We start from the raw sequence: 14,223 nt of genomic DNA, 5'->3' as shown, positions 1-14,223 counted from the left end.
ATACCTTAGCCCAATCATTCCTGAGATCATTCTCGTAAATCTCCTCTGGACCCTTTGCAAAGCCAGCACATCTTTCCTCAGATATGGGGCTGAAAATTACTCATAATACTCCAAATGTGGTCTGACCAGTGCCTGAGCAGCTACGTGACAAACTCTAGCACAAATATTGAACAGTGAGTGGTACCTGAGGAGCTATGTGACAGACTGCACCAGACCAACAAGAAGCTTTAGGCTCCCAATGGGAGGAGATTGACACCTCTCACCTTTCCCGTCTCTTTAAAAGAGAACAAAGCCTAACATAATAAAGCAACGATGCAAGGTTTACCTCATCCTCATAAAGTGACATTCCTCGCGAGGGTCCGGCCATAGAACCTCGCTTTACCTGTGGAAATATTCACAATATGTTAAAGGACCAGGTGAAATGCAGCCAGAGGGTTGGTTCAAATACAATTAAAATACATTCCTATCTTTCCACACTGGGACCGTTTTACTGTCTATGTGTCAGGATGTCCCACCCTTATTCAAGTATTCAAGGAATGGGGATTGACTGAGAGAACCTCCACCTGCCCCTGTTTTTCTTAACAGCCTCTGAATAATAATATATTCCTTTATTCGTCCCACACTGGGGAAATTTACAGTGTTACAGCAGCAAAGTGGATAGCAAGAGATCATTCATTATAAATAAAAGTAAAGACAAAGATAAATTGTCATCAGTTTTCTGTGTATTCTTAACTGTTACTGTTGACTGGACTGCTGGGAGCAGTGCTGGTTGTGCAGTCTCACAACAGCGGGAAGGAAGGACCTCCTATATCTCTCCTTCATGCACTTGGGGTGAAGGAGTCTGTCACTGAAGGAGCTACTCAGTGCAGTGACAGTGTCCTGCATGGGGTGGGAGTCGTTGTCCAGCAGCAATGTTAACTTTGCCACCATCCTCCTCTCTCCCACCACCTGCACTTTCGAGGGGGCAACCCAGGACAGAGCTGGCCTTCCTGACCAGCTTGTCGAGTCTCTTCCCTTCCGCCGCTGAGATGCTGCTGCTCCAGCAGACCACTCCATAGAAAATGGCTGATGCAACCACTGTGTTGTAGAAGGTCCTTAGGAGTGCCCCCTGCACTCCAAAGGACCCGAGTCTCCTTAGCAGATAAAGTCTGCTCTGGCCCTTTCTGTATAGCGCATCAATGTTTTCGGTCCAGTCCAATTTATTATTGAGGTAAACACCCAAGTACTTATAAGAATTCACCCTCCCGATGTCCATTCCCTGGATGTTCACCGGTGTCGGGGGGACCTGGCTGCGCCTGCGGAAATCTACCACCATCTCCCTGGTTTTCCCCGCGTTGATCCGGAGGCGGTTCCGCTGGCACCAGTCCACAAACTCCTTGATCAGTTCTCTGTACGCCCTGTCATTGTCGCCTGTGATGAGGCCGACGATGGCAGAATCGTCAGAGAACTTCTGTAGATAGGAGTTGAACGAGCGAATAAATGAATATGCTCCATGTTATCTGCACTGTCGGCACAGTTGCTCTCTCACTTTAGCCGCTGCACCAATTTAACTCTTATTTGTGCCATTTTCCGGGCATTCTAGATGCACTAGAATAAGCATTGCGGCATCCAGAAGCTGACTGGGTTGCAGCCATGAAGTAGAGTCAAAGCTTCAACTATCCCAAACAGCTAGGTCCCCGAATAATAATCACAAAGTGACCCTTACCGGTACCACTCTCTCCAGGCAGATGTTGAAGTTCTTTACTTGATTAGGTTTGAGTTTTTTCAGAGAAACCCTGGACTCTCCTATGAATTCATTGTGACCAAATTTGTCCTCATCCAGGACAGAGATCCTGGATTGGAAAAAGAGCAAGTCAGGTTAATAACAATAATGTGAATTTATGTGGCGCCTTAGATCGATAGAGTTTTAGAGCTACAGGATTGAAATGGGCCTTTCACCTCAACTTGTCCATGCTGACTAAGTTGGCATTCTGGGCTTGTCCCATCTGCCTGCATTTGGCTCATATCCCTCCAAACCCTTCCTATCCATATATATGACCAAATGTTTTTTGAAAGTTTGTTTAGTTTAGTTTAGAGATAAAGCGTGGAAACAGGCCATTTTGCCCACTGAGTCTACACTGACCAACGTTCACCCCGTACACTGGTTCTATGTTATCTCACTCTCGCATCCTACGCACTCGGGGCAATTTACAGAAGCCTAACTAACCTAGAAACCTGGACATCTTTGGAATGTGCGAGGAAACTGGAGCACTTGGAGAAAACGCACACGGTCACAAGGAGAATGTTCAAACTCCATATAGACAGCACCTTTAGTCAGGATCGAACCCAGGTCTCTGGTGCTGTAAGGCAGCAGCTCTACCGCTGCACCACTGTGCCTGCTACCTTCTATGCAGTAAAATGTTCCAAGGTACTTTGCAAACAAAATTTGACAGAAGACATACTGAAATGATTCTCTGTAACACTCTGATTCCACACGAGGAGAAACACTTTCTCCTGCCTTTACAGCCTCCCTACCAGCTATAATTCAGTTTTAGCTGCAGCTTCTTCTGAATCAGAAGATTGTTGCATCAGTCCTGACCCAAAGACCACAAGGAATTGCAGATGCTGCTTTACCAAAAAAAAACCTCACCTGTATCCAGTTATAACTTAATATTAACTTAGTGTCCCACTCCCAATTTTGTTCCAGTTTTCTTCTCCCTTCTACAATCAATCTGAAGAAGGGTCCCGACTTGAAACATTGTCTGTCCATATTCTCCAGAGATGCTGCCTGACCCGCCGAGTTACTCGGCACTTTGTGTCTTTTTTCGAAAGCTTAAATGTCTTGGCTGACACTCCAGTTCAGACCACTAGGACCTCTGCATTGCTCGAGCAGCAATCATCTCTTGGATGAAATATTAATCTGAAACCTAGTCAACCTTCTCACTTTGAGATTAAAGATCCCATGGATGAGGAAGTTATCCTCAGTACCCTGGCCAATATTTAAGGACAGGAATGGCAAGATAAGCAAACCTTGGATGACTAGAGATGTAAATTTGGCCAAATAAGAAAAAGGAATCAAATGTAAAGTTTGGGAAGGCAAGGCGGGCCATTTGTGTTGGAAAGAAAACTGCAGATGCTGGTTTATATCGAAGGTAGACACAAAATGCTGGAGTAACTCAGCGGGTCAGGCAGCATCTCTGGAGAGAAGGAATGGGTGACGTTTCGGGTCAAGAAGGCGGGCCATTTTATTGGTAAATCAGAAAATTCCAATGCATTTTATATACACATTGTAAACAAGAGGGTAACTGAGGAGAAAGGAGGATAACTCAATAATATAAGAGGGAAATGGATAATCCAGCAAACTCTGGAACCAAGGGTGCTGGAAAATCGGTGGTAGACCTGTACTAATACACCAGGGCATTTTGAGTTCAAGAAGGAGGTGATTTAGGGGTTCTTGAAGGTGGATAAGTCCCGAGGACCTGATAAAATCTATTCAGATTATTGAGAGAGGTAAGAGTGGAGATTGCAGGGGTCTTGATGAACACCTTTGTATTGTCACTAACCTTAGGCAAGGTTTCAGAGACTGGAATGTAGCCAATGTTGTTCCTCTGTTTAAGAACAGAAATAGGAATAATCCAGGAAACTATAGGGTGGCGGTGAAGCTATTAGAGAAGATATTTTGGGATAGGACTTAGTTGTATTTGGAAGTGAACGGGCTAATTATGGACAGTCAGTATGGCTTTGGCTGTGGCAGGTCTTATCATTCAAATTTGATTGAGTTTTTTGAGGTGACAAAAGTGATCGGTGAGGGTAAGCTGATCCTGAATATTAATATGCATGGGATCCACAGTGACTTGGTCATTAGGATTCAGAACTGGCTTACTCGTAGAAAGGGTTGTAATGGGAGGGTGTTATTCTGGCTGGAGATGTATGACCAGTGGAGTACCTCAGGGTTCTGTGCATATATATAAATGTCAGAAAAAAACTCTGTCAAAGGATATAGGATAAGGATAAGTTGCGGATATATGCAATGGAATGGCAGGTGGTGTTTATCCGGGGAAGTCTGATTGCTCATTGGGAGGTTAAATGTAAAGGGAAAGTAGACAGTTAATGACAGGACTCTTAACAGCATTGATGTACAGACCCGATTGAAGTTTATAAAGTTATAAAATGCATAGATAGGTTAGACATTCAGAATCCTAGAGTGGAAATGTCAAATAATAAAATGCATGGCTTTAAGGTGAGATGGGGATAAAGATGTGCGGAACAGGTTTATTTACATAGAGTGTGGCATGCTGATGCAGCGGTAGAGTTGCTGCCTTACAGCGCCAGAGACCTGGTTTTGATCCTGACTACGGGTGTTGATGGTATGGAGTTTGTACGTTCTCCCCGTGACCGAGAGGGTTTTCTCCGCGTACTCCGATTTCCTCGCACAATTCAAAGACGTACAGGTTTGTAGGTTAATTGGCTTCGGTGAAGATTGTAAATTGTCCCCAGTGTGCAGTATAGTGCAGGAATCTCTGGTCAGCGCGGTCCCGGCGGGTCAAAGGAGCATGTTTCTAAGCTGTATCTCTAAACTAAACTTCTTCTTGTCGAGTCCACATCACAAGATTAGAAATTGTTCAGCCAGAGATGAGCACACTTCTCCGCATCTGCATACAATGGCGTCTTGCGCTACTTGTGCATAGTGATGAAAAGATTGGTGCAAAAAGGGCCGCAACGTGAACACTATTTCCCCGACAACCTAAACTAAACTAAACTGAGAATGGTAGGTGCCTGGCATGTGCCACTACAGGTGCTGATGGAGGCAGATGCGATAGTGGTGTTTAAAAAGCTTTTAGAAAGACACATGAATATGCAGGGAATGTTGGGATATGGATCATGTGTAGGCAGAAGGAATTGACTTAATTTGGTATCGTTCGGCACAGACAGTGTGGGCCTGTTCTATATTCTCTATTATCCCCAATGTTTCCTAGGTCCCAACTAACCAGTTTAACTACATTTACTTGTTTTTGTAAGTGTGTTAGCATGTGGGGGGGCAAAACCTAGAATCAATTAAAGGAAACATGTAACAGCAATACAATATTTGACTATCAGCCACACCTTATAAGAGTTGCAATTTGTTCCAATGTTACAAGAATATTAACCATATCACCCCAGAGGGATTATAATAAGCAATTTGCATCCTCCTTTCACAATCTGAAAAAGCACTTTCTAACAATTAAATAGTTTGTTCGGAATGATAGCTATTGAAGCATTGCAGCCAACTTCCTGCAGATTAACTATGTTTACATTGATTTACATTGTTTTCCATTATTTTCCATTATGATTTACATTGTTTTCCAATATTTTACCAATGTAATATTCAGGCATGTGAGTGAGGTAAAAAAAAAAGAGGAAAAGGGCCGAGTGCTTGCGTGAGGTGTACAGCGGGGGTCAAAATATTGGAAAATTGACACACAAAATTACTAATTTCAAGCCTCTTTACATTTCAAAGTAAAAACGGACATTACAAAATAATGTGACTGTATACTAATAACATATAAGTAAATTCGCACATTATTTGATAATCATCCAAAAAAGATGGTAATTGGCTTTTCTGCTGTGTTTTATATTTTAACCCCGTCTTAATTAATTTAGTTATAATCTTGCACTTAAATTTAATATTTACTCATTACAGTTCCATCACTGATTTTCTGGCACTCTTGGTTCCAGAGCTTTGTTGGTTTATCGAGCCGGCCAAGGAAGCCGGCTATGGGGATAGATTTGCTGGCTCCAGCTGGGCTGCAGAGCCCTGGCCGCAGGTTGCAAATTCAACCCACCGATCGGCCATGGAAGTCCCGATGAAGTCGAGATTGGCTGCCTTGCCCAGCCTAGGTGCCACATTTTCGGGGAGACTTCCAGGGCACGGAGGATTTCTCGTGGAACCCCTAGCGATCTCTAGCGGAACCCTAGTGTTCATTACAAGTCAATACATCGTTTCTTTACTTTTTTTTCTGATCCGATTTCTCCGTTGGTCAACGCAATTTTGGTAAAATGAAAAATCGCGGAAATCAAGCGAGGAAAATGGATTTTAAAAATGCGGAAATCCGCGGAAACTTCACATGCCTGAATATTTTTCTATGTTTTATGAGACATCAGTTATGTGGCACATAAAAGGTCCTTTGGCCAACCAAGATTCTCTCTTGGCAAGTCCACTCTGCCTGCGGCTGGCCCATAACCCTCCAAATCTTTTCTATCCATGTATCTGACCAAATGTCTTTTAAATGTTGTAATTGTACCCATTTCTCTAGCTTCCTCTGGCCGCCTGTTTCATATACCCACCACTCTCTATATGAGACCCAGACCCCTTTTCTTTCTTTTTTTCGTTCCGTTCTCACCTTATATCTAGAGTTGCTACCTTACAGTGCCAGAGACCTGGGTTAAATCCTGACTATGGGTGCTCTCTGTATGAAGTTTGTACATTCTCCCCGTGACCACATGGGTTTTCTCCGGATGCTCCAGTTTCCTTCTACACTTCAAAGCCGTACAGGTTTGTAGGTTAATTGGCTTCTGTAAAATTGTAAATTGTCCCTAGTGTGTGGGATAGTGCTGGTGTACGGGGTGATCGCTGGTCGGCGTTGACTCAGTGGGTCGAAGGACCTGTTCCGCACTGTACTTCAATGAGACATACAACTGACCACGATCTCATTCAATGGGAAAGCAGACGTGAAGAGCTGAATGGCCTTCTCCTGTTGCTATTTTTTCTGCTCTTAAGCTGGGTGAAAAGCAGTGGGTGATTACCGGGGCAGCTCTACCCTCAGGGTGGAGGCTGTAGCCACGATTCTCACCTGAGTGTCTTTCTCTGCATGTCGTCCTCGATGATTCCATGGTACGTTAGCCGCTCGTTCCACACTGGGTTTCGAGTATTGCGCAGAGTCTTTGTGCGCAGCTTGTTCGACTGTGTGTTTGAAGCATCAACAGACTAGGTGTTAGCTCATTCAATTCATCAGATCATCGTCCTGAGTGTTATAAAGTCAAACCACACGGAGCAGCCCCCATAGCTGACCAAGATGTCCCATTACACTAGTCCCACCTGCCTGGGTCTGGTCCATATCCATCTAAACCTTCCCTATCCGTGTACTTGTCCAAATGTCTTTTAAATGTTGTCATTGTACCTGTCTCAACTACCTCCTCTGGTATGTTCCTTCCCTCTACACCTTGATATGATATTAAACCTATTGTACAGACTCCTCATGCAAACCTTAACATGTCGAAGCAGTAGAGTTGCTGCCTCCACAGCTGCCTGCAGCAATCAATTCCACAGATTCACTACCTTCTGAAGAAAGAAATTCCTCCTCATCTCTTTTCTCTGGTCCTGGACTCTCCCACTAGTGGAAATATCCTCTCCACATCCACTCTATTTAGGTCTATCACTATTCGGTAAGTTTCAATGAGGTCCGCCCCACATCCTTCTACCTCCAACTCCAGCAAGTACAGGCCCAGTGCTGTCAAATGTTCATCCTATGTTGTAAGATATATTATCATATGATATAAGAACGTCCCTTATATTTCAGTGGTCAGAAAACAGACAATGTCTCAACTATGCAGTGGCAATGGAGGATGTCACGAATGGTCGGCTCACAATCTAACGGGACCATCTTACCTTGCTGGCTCCAGGCAGGAGATGAACTTTCACATATGGATCAGCTAAGCCATTAGAGTCCATAGGTTTCAGCCCCTGGCGGATAGGAGTCATAGATGTCCAATTAGTATATTAACTGAATCTCACAAAATTACCATGGGTAAATATTGTTGGAGAGGTCACTGCCTCCGGAAGAAGATATGTTTTGACTTCATAATAATTTAAATTAAATGTTGGTAGACCAGTCACGGGAACTGACCTCCCCACCATCTAAGAGATCTATAAGAGGTGCTGCCTCAAAAAGGCAGCCAGGATCAACAAAGATCCACACCACAGTGGCCGCACTTTCATTTTACTCCTACCGTTGGGAAGAGGGTTCAGAGGTTTAAAAACCATGTGCACCAGAGAAACAAGGATTACAGATGCTGGTTTACAAAAAAAGAAACACAAAGTGCTGGAGTAATTCGGTGGGTCAGGCAGCTTCTCTGGAGATCATGGATAGGTGACGACCCGAAGGGCATCGACTCGAAATGTCGCCTATCCATGTTCTCTAGAGATGCTGCCTGACCTGCTGAATTACTCCAGCACTTTGTGTCTTTTTTAGGTTGAAGAATACTAACCTCAACTATGAACTGTGAACTGACTTTGCTTACATGGAGGAATTCGAGCTTTTCTGCACTAGTTTAGAGATTATTAATATATTGAATTATTGTTTATTATATATTATCTGTGTATTGTGTTTTTCAATTGTGTTTAAAGGACTGTTATGCTGCTGCAAGCAAGAATTCCATTGTTCCATTGTCAGTACATTCAACAACTAAACACTCCTGACTCTTTTGACTTGAGGATTAGCTTCACCCATAGTTAATCCATGCAGCAGCTTTACAAGTGGCAGAAGGATATTTTCCAACCAAAGGTCTGGATTGAATATTGTGATCGCCAAAGTATCCACTGTTCCCAACTCTGTTCCAGAGCTCAGTGTTTCAACTGTTTAGTTTAATTTAGTTTATTGTCGCATGTACCGAGGTACAGTGCAAAACCTTTTTGTCGCGTGCTATCCAGTCAGTGAGACGACGGTACATGATTACAATCAAGCCGTCCACAGTGTACAGAAACAGGATAAAGGGAATAATGTTTAGTGCAAGATAAAGTCCGATTAAAGATAGTCCGAGCGTCTCCAATGAGGTAGATGGTAGGTCAGAACCGCTCTCTAGTTGGTGATAGGATGGTTCAGTTGCCTGATAACAGCTGGGAAAAAACTATCCCTGAATCTGGAGATGTGCGTTTTCACACTTCTGTACCTCTTTCCTGATGGGAGAGGGGGGAGTGTCTGGGGTGAGACTGGTCCTTGATTGTGCTGCCCTATTATCTGTTGTCACTGAAAGTGCCGTTGAACAAGGGGCCGCAGTTTGAGAATAAGGGGTAGGCCATTTAGAACGGAGATGAGGAAGAACTTTTTCAGTCAGAGGGTGGTGAAGGTGTGGAATTCTCTGCCTCAGAAGGCAGTGGAGGCCAGTTCGTTGGATGCTTTCAAGAGAGAGCTGGATAGAGCTCTTAAGGATAGCGGAGTGAGGGGGTATGGGGAGAAAGCAGGAACGGGGTACTGATTGATAGTGATCAGCCATGATCGCATTGAATGGCGGTGCTGGCTCGAAGGGCTGAATGGCCTACTCCTGCACCTATTGTCTATTGTCTATTGTCTATTGAATTCTGTACCGTGATCAGTCTATATCACATACACCATGTGTATCTATATCACAATGTTAGTTTCCGGATGTCTTTATCCCCCCCCCCACCCTCTCGGAGCAAGAAGACTGAAGGGCAGGGAGAGGAGAGGGGCAGCTCGCTGATGAATAATTTGAGGGCGATAGGCGGTCAGGCTGAGGATGAGCTGCAGCGAGGTGGCGGGCCACCGAGTATGAAGGGACCTGGCGGGGTGGTTGGCGAGGGAAGGAGGGGGGGGGGTGGGTGGAGGGTGCCAAGAACAAAGATGGGCCATTGGGACTTTAATGAGTGCTTTGTAATTTTGTCTGCACCAAATGCGTGGCGACTCTTTGCAAGCTGTGTATCGTATGCAAAACAAAGAATCTCACTGTCTCTGGGTACATGTGACAATAAAGTGTCATTGCATCATTGAATTGAATAGAATAATTGAATCAAATGAATTCTTCTTTCATTGTCGTTTCTGATAAAGAATAAATGCTGACTTCTATTCTCTTGATTGACTAGAAACTGATTTGATATCTTTGGAATCCTCACTCTGTACTTGATCACGGGAGTATATGAGAAATGAGGAAGTTTAAGAGAAATGAGTCATGCCAGCTCACCTTTGCTCTTACAATGGTGCAGTGCAGGGCGTTGTTGACCTGGTCATATATCAGACTGAACTCCAGTGCTCCCAGTGTCGCTGTGAACACAATCAAGACCATCTGAGCCAACGATCGCTAATGTCAGGGTGAAATTAGCTCTCTCATCAATCACTGTGATTTTGCTTTAAAAACCATAATCACAGATAACATAGGCACTTATGTTTCATATTGTATTCAACATTAAGACCATAAGCCATAGGAGCTGAATTAGGCCATTCGACCCATCAAGTCAACCTCGCCATTCGATCATGGCTGATCTATTTTTCCCTCTCAACCCATTCTCCTGCCTTCTCCCCGTAACCTTTGATGCCTTTATTAAACTAAACTAAACCAAACCAAACTACACTAATAAAGCCCCCTTGGACTTCCCCAAGGATTACTCACTGGGTTCATCTGAATCATAAGCCTCCTCATCCTCTTCATCCTGCTGTTGCTGTTGGTGGGAGGGAGGCAGTGGGGGGCTGCCGCTGGGTGCAGCAAACTGGCTGGATTGCCTGACGCCTCTTTCCTCCTTCGCTGCCACGTATCCCAAGTCCACTGTCGGTGGGTGCGGACTGGGCACGGAATGCGACAGGGCCGGGGAGCCCACCGCTGTCAAAGACAGAAAACACACGCGAGGGAAGTCATTCTTTCTTCATTACCGCTTGATGGACCAAGATGAAGATTAGAGAGAATACAGAAATATGGGGGGGTCGCTCTTACTTGGCTTCTGCTCCGGGTATCTGGGGGTTGATCCCTGACCTGGTCTATAGGTTGCAGGGCCACCTGTAAACAAGGAGACAAAAACAATGTCAGTCCAACAGGTCCACTGCTCTCCAATAATGTCAGCAAGAAGCGCACCATAAATGAAGGTCACCAATGAACAAGGAAGGAAACCTTCCCATCAAAATACACATCTGTACAAAGAGGTAGAGCTGCTGTCTCGCAGCGCAAGAGACCCAGGTTCGATCCTAACCTCAGGTACTTTGTGTGTGGAGTTTGCGCGTTCTCCCTGTAACCACGTGGGTTTCTGCCGGTTGCTCAGCCCACTGATTCCAAGCCGTCCATCGATCACCCGTTCACACTAGTTCTATGTTATCCCACTTACTCGTCCACTCCCTACACACTCGGGGCAAGTTACCGATGCCAAATACAAAACCACACGCTTTTGGGATGCGAGAGGAAACCAGAGCACCCGGGGGAAACCCACGCGATCACAGGTAATAAGTGCAAACTCCACACAAACAGTACCCAAGGTCAAAATCGAAGCCGGGTCTCTGGGCCGGGTGAGGCAGCAGCTCTACCTGCCTAATTAACAAAGGTGAACTTTCCATGGACCTCTACATTAAAAACTCAGCCACGATCTCAGTCAATGGCTGGATGGATTACTCCTGTTGCTATTTTTTATCTTCCTTTGTGTTTATGTTTTTCAGCACGGATTTTCTGATCGTCCCATTGTTTGCTGGAAACTGTGCAGTGGCATAAGCAGCACTTGTGGCCAGAAGACCATAAGACATAGAAGCAGATTTAGGCCATTCGGCCCATCAAGTCTCCTCTGCCATCCTTTGACGCCCTTACTAATCAAGCCATTGCTTAGCTTAGAGCTGCTGCACAAGATTGTGAAACCGCCTCGGCTGCAAGACTTTCAGCAGCTCATTGATGAGGACGAATTTCTTTCATCAGGGGGTAGTGAATCTGTGGAATTCATTGCCGCAGAAGGCTGTGGAGGCCAAGTCATGGGAATTTTTAAGGCGGAGATTGACAGATTCTTGATTAGTACATTATAGGGTGTCAGGGGTTATGATGGGGAGAAGGCAGGAGAATGGGGATGAGAGGGAAAGATAGATCAGCCATGATTGAATGGCGGAGAAGACTCGATGGACTGAATGGCCTAGTTCTGCTCCTACAACTTATCAACTTATGAACGTTCTGAAATGTCCACCTGCCTCCTGCTCCCTCCCATTTCCCTTCAGTAATTCGTCCATTGATCCGACTTTCTTTCCTGAGCGTTGGAATCTTGCCTGATCCCCGCACAGCGGGTCTCACACCTACTCTCGCACGCTCCCAGCGTGCTCGCCTCATTCCCCACCCCGCGGGAGGTACGTACTTGCTTGGAGTGGCTGTGTAGCAGCAGCCTGGTGTTGAGTAGCAGGAGCTCGGCAGCTTGGAGCTGGAGATTGGCGCCGTCCGGCTGGAGAAAAGGGTTAGAGTTAATGTCAGCAGGGTGAAAGCAATAAATCACAAAATGCTGGCAACAATCGGCAGATTGGACAACGGTTTACCAGAAAGCTGCCTGGATTAGGTGGTATTAGCTGTAGGGAGAGGTTGGACAGACTTTCTGGAGAGTCAGAGGCTGAGGGGAGTCTTTTACCCAGAGAAGGGGAATCAAGAACTAGATATTTAGTTTCGAGAATGAGCTTGGAAACAGGGCCTCAGCTCACCGAGTCCACGCCAACCAGTGATCCCCACACAATAACACCATCGTACATAAACTAGGGACAATTTACATTTATACCAAGCCAATTAACCTGTACGTCTTTGGAGTGTAGGAGAAAACCCCGCAGGTCACAGGGAGAGTGTACAAACTCCTTACAGACAGCACCCATAGTCAGGATCAAACCCAGGTCTCTGGTGCTGTAAGGCAGCAACTCTACCACTGCGCCACCGTTTAAAGGACACTTGGACTGGTGCATGGATAGGAAAGGTTTAGACGAATATGGGCTGAATGCGGGTAAATGGTTTTAGCTTAGAAGGGGCATCTTGATCAGCATGGATGAGTTGGGCTGAAGGGACTATTTCCGTGCTCTATGAATTGATAGAATTATATAAAATAATGAGAGGCATTGAGAGGGCAGAGAGGCAGAACCTTCTTCCCTGAGTGGATTTTCAAAGTCCAGAGGGCAAAGATTTAAGGCGAGAGTGGCAAAATTTAAAGGAGATGTGCTGGGTAAGCGTTTTTTACACAGAGAGTGATGGGTGCTTTTCCAGGGGTTGTGGTAGAAACCGATATGATAGTGGTGTTTAAAAGTTGTTTAGATAGGCACTTGGATGTGCAGAGAATGTAAGGATATGGATCATGTGCAGGCAGAGAAGGTTAGTTTAACTTGGCATGATGTTCGACACAGACATTGTGACCCTGTGATATACTGTTCCTGTGCTGCACTGTTTACCCAGGTCACATTCACTTCCCTCCGTCTATTTCTCCACCTCTAACTGCATGTACATGCCTTTTCATTATCCTACAGATTTAACTCTATTTTTTCCTTCTGTACTGTATGTTTAATTTCAAGCACAGAGTAACACACTATTTTGCCCCCAAGTAGCAATGATTGGTACCGGCTCTCTGGTCTTTGAAACTGTGTAACTGCTGTGGAATTAGTCAGAAAAACAACATTTACATAGTTCTATAATGACAGGAAATGTAGATGTTGGTTTGTACTGATGATAGACATAAAGTGCTGGAGTAACTTAGCGGGTCTGGCAGCATCTCTGGAGAAAAGGAATAGGCGACGTTTCATGTCAGAACCCTTCTTTTAACTTAGTTCTTCTCATTTCACTAGCCTGGCTGTGAAACTCCACACAGACAGCACCAGAGATCAGGATTAAATCTTGGTTCTCTGGTGCTGTGAGGCAGTGATTCTACCTGTGCCACCCAAAAGATTCACCTGAAACATTATCCTCGCTTTTCTGTCCACGGATGCTGCCTGACCTGCTGAGTGTTTCCAGCATTTTCGGTTTTTATTTCAGATTCCCAGCATCTACAATTGTTTTTTTAAAAATTATCAATCATATTCCTCACAGTGTTGGACCAAAGCTGAGCAGTAACTGGACTCAAAACAGAGCCAAAGTAAACATCACACATGTTGAAATATTTAAGACATAAGAGTTTGGCAACTCACTCTTCAGGAGAATAAATCATTTATAACACTATACTTAATGCTCTGTGATCCATTTTAGTAATCAGAACTCTGTTGAAATACCATTAATGGACTTTATGGTGCTTTTCACATTGAATCATGCCCAAAAGAATTACTGTGATGTAACATCTTCTGTTAAGTAAGCAAATGCATTAGCCATTTTGCATGAACGATGTTTCACCAGCAGCTTTAATGAATGATTAATTAGCTTTGCTTTGTATGTGTTCTGGATCAAGAGGATATGTTGGTCAGGTTACCAGAGAAACTTTTCTCATCCATTCTCTTCAGATAATGTCAAAAGCTAGTTTACACAGATTCACTTTTGGTATTTTATTCAGAGAGCACTACACAACAC

General features: G+C 44.6%; 1 protein-coding gene across 6 annotated transcripts in view; it reads right to left on the bottom strand.

Moving 5' to 3' along the window:
* rph3ab (rabphilin 3A homolog (mouse), b) overlaps positions 1-14,223 on the bottom strand; it is a 189,377-nt gene that overhangs the window by 26,998 nt on the left and 148,156 nt on the right. For all 6 annotated transcript variants that reach the window (XM_078421804.1, XM_078421802.1, XM_078421803.1 and 3 more), the window contains 8 exons: positions 12,059-12,142; positions 10,675-10,737; positions 10,357-10,563; positions 9,931-10,010; positions 7,625-7,699; positions 6,810-6,919; positions 1,706-1,832; positions 326-382 (listed from right to left, as the gene is read on the bottom strand). In XM_078421804.1, the coding sequence (XP_078277930.1) occupies positions 326-382; positions 1,706-1,832; positions 6,810-6,919; positions 7,625-7,699; positions 9,931-10,010; positions 10,357-10,563; positions 10,675-10,737; positions 12,059-12,142 (803 nt within the window). The remainder of the gene's footprint in view (positions 1-325; positions 383-1,705; positions 1,833-6,809; positions 6,920-7,624; positions 7,700-9,930; positions 10,011-10,356; positions 10,564-10,674; positions 10,738-12,058; positions 12,143-14,223) is intronic.

This window comes from Rhinoraja longicauda, chromosome 25 (genome assembly GCF_053455715.1).
Source record: "Rhinoraja longicauda isolate Sanriku21f chromosome 25, sRhiLon1.1, whole genome shotgun sequence".
NCBI lineage: Eukaryota > Metazoa > Chordata > Chondrichthyes > Rajiformes > Arhynchobatidae > Rhinoraja > Rhinoraja longicauda.
Note: the sequence above shows the minus strand (reverse complement) of the source record. Positions and strands in the feature narration are given on the sequence as shown.